This window comes from Urocitellus parryii, chromosome 6 (genome assembly GCF_045843805.1).
Source record: "Urocitellus parryii isolate mUroPar1 chromosome 6, mUroPar1.hap1, whole genome shotgun sequence".
Classification (NCBI taxonomy): domain Eukaryota; kingdom Metazoa; phylum Chordata; class Mammalia; order Rodentia; family Sciuridae; genus Urocitellus; species Urocitellus parryii.
In genome coordinates this window covers 37106968-37115287 of record NC_135536.1, presented here as the reverse complement: position 1 = coordinate 37115287, position 8320 = coordinate 37106968, and the positions used below count along the sequence as shown (strand labels likewise).

Genomic DNA, 8320 nt, shown 5'->3' with positions numbered 1-8320 from the left:
CATGCTGTGGGGAAAGATCTCGTCAGAGCCAGATGTGAAACAATCTCACTCAGCCTTCAGTTTCCTCTGAGGCCTGAAGTTCTAAGTGGTAGGCATCCAGATGGGGTTTTCTCTGGCTCTGTGTTCACTCACCACCTCTTATGAAGACTGGAGCAGCTCCAGAACAGAGCTATTCACAGTATTCCTGGGCTGTAACAAAAACTGTGCTTATCTTCTGCTGTCTCCTGGGAAGTTTCTGAGTTTGACAGGGAGACCCTGGTGCAAGGCTCAGTTAATAAACAATTTTAGCATTTTCTTTTCTCATAGGGTGTCAAAAGGATGTTTTCTTCTACTGAGGAGCATACCTGAAGGCTTTGTTGAAACTGTTAAAGTGAGAGGATAAAAGAACTAGATTTGAAAAAGAGACAGTGAGCAGAGACACTGAGCCAGGTTCCCACAGAGGATTTATTGAGGGAGCCAAAGCCAGTGAGAGGACAAAGGAGCCCTATTTCAACCTCCTTCCTTGAAGCTGCTGACCTCCAACATGACAGGACTTTCAGAAAGGTAGGGCCTGTGCCATGTGGGGCTGCGTGAAACTTTTGGAGACCCCTGCCTCTCACATCACAGCTTGTCCAAATCCAAAGACCCAGGCAAGAGAGAAGACATAATCTTCACCCCAGGAGAGTGCTACGGAAACACCTTTATCTATCCTGCCCTCCCCACCCCCTTAGACCTCAAGAAGAAAGGCCAGGACACCTGGCTCTCTGACTGGCCAATCTAATCCTCAATGTGAAGACCTGGGCAATGGGCCTGGCTGACAGGTTAATTTACACCTGTCCTCAGGTATCTATCTAGGAGCAAACACCTAACATCATAACATGATTAAAAACACTCAGGACAGTTCTCTTGCTGGCAGAAGTCCCACCAGACTCTGGCCAGAGATAGGAACCCAAGCCTACTGGGTGTGCATACATGAGAAGACCACCTGGCCTTGTGGGGTGGATCTTCCAGGGCTAGCCAAAAGCCTGGGCTTCCTTTTCTTGCCACCCAATTCCAGAGATTCCTCCAGACATTCCCCAGAAGAGAAAGAGGAGGAGAAAGAGGAAGAGAATTTGTTGAGAGGTTCACCCTGTAAGGAGCTGGATGTCTGATCTACTGGGGTGAGGAAAAGGCCGTACAAGAGCGGAGCACTGGGGTAGGGGCACTGGTGCGTTCCTCTGTCTCTGGCATGTCATCCGGGAAGTACTCAGCCTGGCGATACTGCCACAGACGCAGGTTCCCGTCCCACTGCAGGGCAGAAGGTACCAAGTAGTCAGGGGGTGCTGCCCCTTCCCAGGTCTAAGTCCCAGACACGTGCTGTTCCCTCAAACTAGCGACCTCACCGAACTGCTGACAATCTTCTCTTCAAAGGGGTGCCAACTGACATCACGCACACAGGCCTTATGGTTCGTCAGCTTCTTCACGATGTGGCCACTGAGGAGATCGTACACTGTCCGGGAAAGCCAGAGTGGAGAGGAGCTGCCACAGAACTTTAAGGCACCCACTGGCTCCCCAAAAGGCACCAATGACCTAACTCTTGGGCAACTTCCCATTTTCCCATGGGAATGGGGTTATTTTGGATTCCTTCCCCAGCTTAGGTTGAGGCTATGGTATGTTGGTATCCCTGATCCTCATCTAAAATTCAAAGGCCTAACTTAAGAAAACAGTTGCCTTAAAGCTCTTAGCAAGATACAGACAGTGGCAAAAGTGAACTCTGCACCTGCTTGTCCTTGGCTGGACAGGGTGCATCTCATTTCTGCAAGGGTCTCTGTGTACCTATCTAGGTGTAGCATGCTGTCAAGCTTTTTCTATCATCTATAGTTCTGCTTGTGTTTCTTTTTGTGCATTCCTCCTGCTTCAGTGATTGCAAGTCCTTTGCTACTTGATGCTCTCTTTTTGTGTCATTCTTTTTGCCTGTTTCCTCCTACCTTTCATCTGTAACCCCCCCTTTCCTTGACTAAGAAAACATAACAAACTATATTTTTAGTAATCGATTATGTTTACTGACTAGAATTCCATGTCCCTTTTCTTAATTTAAAATGCTCACAAACAGAATGGTTTTTATTCTCTGTTTAAGCCTCCCCTGCTCCAGGCCAAATTAAATTTCATTAGGAGTTGTCATTTGGCTTTTTTTTTTTTTTTGGTTGCTCTGGTTATAGGTGGAATGCCAGAAAAACATTCCTGCTCTTCCCAAGCCCCCTGTTCTGACACAATCCTTACCAACCACTTTGCCAGTAGAGCAGCCACTATAGATGAACTGCTGGCCTGTGCTATGAGTCGGGGAGAAGCGGCAGCGGATGAGGGTATGCAGCACCCCGTGGCCTCGGTAGGTCATCAAGGAGCTGTCCCCTGGGAGCTTCAACTTCCGCCAGGCTGGGTAAGGATTCATGGAAAGCTCTAGATTAGGGAGTCTGCTTCTGGATTGTCCAGTTGTTCTTAACAAAGACTCAGAGTCTAGTCTCGACTTTTTTTTTTTTTTTGGGCAATACTAGGGATTGAACCCAGTGCCTCACACATGCTAGGCAAGTGCTCTACCATTGAGTTATGTCCCCAGCTCTCAAATATTAACTCTTTCCCCACCCAACAGTCAACAGTGATCAATATACTTTTGTACTGGTTGGCTCTGGGTGATCCCCAGCCTTCAACCCTGGGAATCCCTGGATATCCTCGTGGGCCAGTGAATCAAGGGTTAATGCCTAGAAAAGGGGGTTGTGATAGGGCTCCGGGACTCCTGGGCTACAGATGAATCCATTGAGCCCATGCCAGACCCTACCAGTGATTAAGTACTTTCATTTCCAACCCAATTCTTAAGTCTAAATCTCAGTTCTTTCCATTTTCACCTTTTTTGGGCACCTGCTGCCAACGGTAGTCCCAGTTTTGCTGGGTGGCAGCCTGGCGTGAGGCTTCCATGCCTTCCCGGCTAGAAAAGCGTCGGATATCCCAGAGCTTGATGGTCTGGTCTTTGGAGTTGGAGATGAGATACCGGGCATCACCCTATGAATCCAAAGATAGATCAGAGTTTGCCATGTCACTACCTGTTAATCTAGTTCCCTGCTCTAGCTGAGGGGTAAGAACCTTTCCTTTTCTGATTTTGCTTGCCTCTTTATTCATCCAGGTGAGTTCATCTTTGATGCTCTGCTTCAGATCTCACCCCCTGGTTAGGTTTTTCCTTTCTTTTCCCAGGGTACTGATTAAATATCCTATTTTATTCTAGATTAGATGTCCTCTACTTTTCTTGTAAAGAAAACCCTGTCTGCTTCTTAAGGATTGGCAGATATGAGGGAGCTCATGTTTCCTAGTTTAAGCCCCTTCTCCAAACTCCTGCTCTTGCACACCCCAGCTAATGAAGAGCTTGTCAAATACCCACACCAGTATCCTTCACACCCTCCTAGGCAACCAGAACTTCAGTAGCCTGGCTGTGCTGCCCTGCCTCTCTGCCCACCTTGCTGTCAATGAATGTGATGCCATCCTGGTGTCCAGCCAGTGCACCCACAGGCTTGGGGTCATCCTCCCGCATGGTGCGTCGATCCCACACTTTGCAGATGGCATCATCTCCCCCAGAAAACAGGATCTGGGAGCTTATATCAGCAAAGGCCACTGCATTCACATCATCTTCATGAGACTCAATCTAGAGGAGAAGAAGGCTAACACACTTAAGATTCCTTAAAATAGGTCAAAGACCAGAAGACAGAGGCTATAAGTCTCAGGAATAATACCTGAAGGGTGCGCCGGTTTTGTTCTCGGTCAAAGACATACAGACAGCCATCATTGGCCCTGAAAGGGAAGGGATAAGGAGGGTGCTAGAGCCATGATTGAGTGGACCAATTTTATGTATACTCTGGAGAGTCCCGCTGAGAAACTTTATTGAGGGTCAAGCCCTTGTCTGTTCCTATACAGGAAGTAGGACAAGAGTGAGCTTTGTTTTCAAGGAGACTTGAGAACTGTCTCCTCATGTTGGGAAAATGGTGAGCAAGAGGGGAAGCAGCTCATAAACCCCAACTTTAGAGAAGACTGGTTGTTTTCCGTAGCTAACAGTTCAAACTCTGTGACAGCAGAAGTGATCTCTAGCAGAACTCCTCTATCTCATTAATTGAGGGGGACATCCCCCACAAACACTTACCCCCCAAGTATTTCTCGTCCATCTGAGGAGACAGCAATGGAAAAGACAGCAAAGCGACGCTCATCTGGTCTGAAGAAAGCAAAGGAGTTGTGTTGGGTGGACTACCCTATAGCTTTTGTTAATCTACAGAGAATCTGACAAGGATTATAAAAAAAAAAAAAGAACAAGAAAGCCTTCCGATACATGCTAGAATGCAGACCACCTTAGTGAGAACTTATAAATAATCCTGTAACTGTCTATTTCACCCTGGTCTTCTGGCTGACAATTCCCTCCCAGGAATCCATGCAGAGAAACTTGCAACCAGTATACTTTTCCCTCTAAGCGGGAGTTTCAGTTCAAGAGGTTTGCTCCTGGGGAGACTTCCTTGAGAAGTTTCTAGAGAGTATGATGAGAAAGAGAAGCCAATACCTTAGATCCAGGGCAGTGTGTGTGTCTCCTTCCCCATAGATATTGCAAATATGAACTAAGAGAAGCAAGAGAAACAAAATTTTTTCAGGGCTGTGGACATAATGTGGAAATGAAGCTATGGAAGACACAGGAAAAAGGTAAGGTCATCAGAGCACCTTGAGAGTGATTTTCTCAGGACAGGACATGGAGTCTTGTCTCAGAGAAAGATGCATGGAGATCTCATATTCTAGGCTGGAGACATAGAAGTCTGGTGTATACTCACTGTAATCAGACCAGCTGGAGTAGAGGAAGTGGTTCCCATCAGGGGTGAAGGCCACATCCAGGACGCTCCAGCCTACATCCCGGGCCTTGATACTCTTGAATTTATGGAAACGGCCATATCGGCAGTCATACAGTCGGATTGTCTGGTCTGTGTAAGTAGGAATCAGGCAGAATTATGGAACACCTTTTTTGTATCCTTCCTAGATCATACCTCTCTCTCAGTGTCTGTAGACTCTTTCCTTTATCATGGGAAGCAGGTGCTAACTAAGCATCACTAAATTAGGTTCTGAGCTCCATGGTCTATGACTTTCTGTCCTCAGTAAACTCATTCCTTGTTCCAGAGAAAGGCAGTATAATTATAGGAGCTGGGTCTGGTACCTTGGCAAGCAGACATGAAGATTTGACCATCTTTGCTGTAGATACCACAGAAAGCCTTCTGTGAGTAGGTATCAGTGAAGCCCAGACTATTGGGCAAGAAGCTGGGGAAGCAAAGTGAAAAGTAAGTGGAGCTCAGAATAAGAATTTCAGTTAGCAGAATGTAACACGAGTACAAGCACATTATTCCTTTTTACCTTCAGCTATTCCACCATCCTCTAAATTTCTATACTTTTCCATTTTGTTTATTCTCAAAGCCTCAACCCCTTAACTAACCTTAATATCTTGGAAGATCCTTTAACACCTATCCCTTCAATATTAGGAGAAAAGATCTATCTGGCCCTTAGAATCTCTCCACCAAGCCCCATACTCACTGAGACATCACTCGAGACCGTTCTCCAAGGGAGAAGCTTCCCCGGTGGCAGAGGCCCCGTTCTCTCTAAATGGAAGGGATTGGGGAATATTGCTAGCAGAAATAGAGGGCCACTTCAGTCACACCAACCCCCTCCTCCAAGGAAATTGTTTTTGCTACTGAAACAGACACCATACACAGTCTATCCAATATGGACTAACTCTCCAGCCCCAGCATTTGAGGTTTCCTTGCAAAGTTTGCTTCTTTTTTCTCTCTGGGGCTAGCAGAGCTTCTGGTTGCCTAGCAGGTCTGCTGCTAGGCTGGCTGGAGGTGGAGAGGCCTACCTGGTGTAGCATTCGAGGAAAACTGTTCTCCTGGGATGCCTGCCTAAGTCCCAGCCGCCCAGTGGCCAGCTCCACCTGTGTCTTGATCTCATTGCATTCCAGTTCCCGGGTATCAGGGGTTGCGTCCACTGTGAATACCAAAAAGAAGTTTCTGGGTCTTCCAGCCCCAGAAGACAGCAAAATTATGCCCAAGCCCACCCAATATGGCTGAATATATACAGGGGCTATATTCCCTCATTTCCTCAATTATCCCATCCTCTTTTTTTTTTTTTTTCAAATTAACCTATTATCCTTCACCAGAATAAAAAAGGGTTTCCTAGTGAAAAATCTTTAAACATTAAGGTTTTGGTCTATCTTCTTACCAGGTGGATTGTATCGATCTCCCAGACGACCATCCCAGGCACTGTCATGCTCTTCCTCCGAGTCCGAGAGGGCCTGGATGAGTTGTAAATTTGCTGCACCTCCTCCCTGCACCAACCTCACTTGGCCTCTGTGGAGAGACCCCCCCCCATTATAAAGGAGGGGACCCCTTTCTCCAAACCAACTAAATTCAGAGTCAATAGCTATCCAGTACCTTTGGTACTCATTTTGACGTTTGAGGCTAACTAGCTCTTGGCTGTTATTTTCAGTCTCCCGTAAGACACTGTAGAAAACTGATTTGTACTTTTGGTGCAAGAGCAGAGAACCCTAACATGCTATGGAGGCTGACCTACTAAGCTGACCTCTCCAAGAACTAAAAAGGAGAGCATTTCCTTCTGAGCCTCTGTTAGAGGAATCCAGCATGGTACACAATATTATTAAGGGCTCTCAAAGTTTATCTTCTAAGGAGCCACACACAAAGAAACAAAGCCAGCTGCACCCTTTTCCAGTCAATTCCTGGTGGTTACTCCCTTCAAGGCATTCTTTCCTCAAAAACAGTGTTAGAGTTTGGGGCTGGGGTTGCGGCTAGTGGTGGAGCACTTGCCTAGCATGTGTGAGGCACTGGGTTCAATCCTCAGCACCACATAAAAATAAATAAATAAAAATAAAGGTATTATGTTCATACAACTAAAAAAAACTTTAAAAAAACTGTTAGAGTTAGGCCAATTTAAACTTGTTTTTCAAGTAAATCCACATGGTCTCATATCATGTGTCAATTACTTCAACATCCCCCTCCCCAACTCTTTACCTCTCAAATAACTCCTTTCCCTTCAATGCCCCCCTTTTTTTCTTTCCTTTTACTTACATGGAAGTTAGATCACATTCTGTAGTTATAGCCAGAGAAATTCCCCTAAGCAGCCCCTTCAACACAAGAGTGGGTCCTTTGTTGACTGGCTCCAAGTAAGAACCACTCTTACTGGGCATGGAGCTGAGTGCCATGGGTGTGCAGTAGGGAAAGGCTGCTCGGTTTAAACAGAACACCGTCTTGGACTAAGCTCATTCCCTATCCTCTGTAATTTTCTTGCCTAGAGTTGGGATCAAGGGACTGTGGTGGCACCTTGTGGAGCCACACCAGAGAGGAAGTTACCTGCGAAGGAGATAGGCCAGTACCTGGGCCAGATCCACATCTTCATCCTCCTCTTCCTCTTCCTCGCTCCGACGCAGGCCAGCCCCTCTTCGGGACAAGCCCTCAGAGGGGTCTCCAGACCCGGATCCTGCGCTGCTGCTGTTCCGAGAGCCCATCTTCTGGTCACAGCATCCTTAGGTCCTGTGCAGAGGCTCCTTTTGTCAACTCCTTGGGTTTGGTGAAAGCAAAGTCTGCTCTAGAAAGACCAGGGTCTCCTGAGTTGATGGCAGTAGCTATCTCTAGGAGGGAGACCCTTTTTAGTGACTGAGATCCCGTCTCTTTAGCCTATGACAACTCCCAACGCTTCGGGAACACAAACCTTCCCCAATCCTGTGAGCAAAGAACGCGGAGTGAAGCTTAGGGTGCGACCTTAACTCACAAATAAGAATCCTTTCAAGAGGAATTTCTCAGCTTCCTACCTCAAACTCACCTATCAAAGTCCCCTGGGGGGTGGATTCCCAGGTAACCCCTCCGGTCAACCAATCAAAACCACTCGCGGAAGAAAGCGCCTCACTAGCTTATCTCATCCAACCAATCAAAAGCCTTAGGACTCAGAGACCCCCGACAACCCCCCTTACCGACCAATCAGAGTGCTTTCTTTCAGGAGCCGGCAGCAACGACAGCCAATGAAGTTAGAAGTCTGCCTAACACCCCCTCCTTCTTTGCCTCACGCCCACGTGGTGTTCCGGGGGTGTGTACACCAAAGGGGAGAGGAAGCCGAGAAGCACCTCCCACTGGAGCCGGCGGTTACCGCCCCGTGCGGGACCACCCACCAGCCAGGAGCGGTCGCAGGACCCGCGGAGGCGCGAGGCCTTGTTTACACCGACTGCTGCCGCAGCTTCCGTCAACCGCTCCTCCGTCACGCGCCTCCTTCGTCATGCATCTCCCGGCTTCCC

The 8320-nt window shown here is 47.5% G+C and overlaps 1 protein-coding gene across 16 annotated transcripts; it reads right to left on the bottom strand.

Moving 5' to 3' along the window:
* Nucleotides 1-426: 426 nt before the first annotated feature.
* On the bottom strand, nucleotides 427-8316 carry Dcaf11 (DDB1 and CUL4 associated factor 11). 16 transcript variants are annotated; one of them, XM_026406001.2, is made up of 15 exons: nucleotides 8198-8316; nucleotides 7409-7592; nucleotides 6241-6368; nucleotides 5879-6006; nucleotides 5557-5621; nucleotides 5186-5286; nucleotides 4809-4955; nucleotides 4547-4601; nucleotides 4139-4207; nucleotides 3735-3792; nucleotides 3461-3646; nucleotides 2859-3012; nucleotides 2239-2391; nucleotides 1362-1468; nucleotides 427-1266 (listed from the first exon to the last, which is right to left on the bottom strand). In XM_026406001.2, exons 1-15 carry the CDS (start codon nucleotides 8301-8303, stop codon nucleotides 1132-1134), a joined length of 1776 nt encoding a protein of 591 aa, XP_026261786.1. In that variant the 5' UTR covers nucleotides 8304-8316; the 3' UTR covers nucleotides 427-1131. The 16 variants fall into 16 exon arrangements, with proteins under 16 accessions (XP_026261786.1, XP_026261787.1, XP_026261789.1 ...); XM_026406002.2 differs by having other exon boundaries at nucleotides 7409-7565; XM_026406004.2 differs by having other exon boundaries at nucleotides 7386-7620; nucleotides 8003-8289.
* Between the last annotated feature and the right edge of the window lie 4 nt (nucleotides 8317-8320).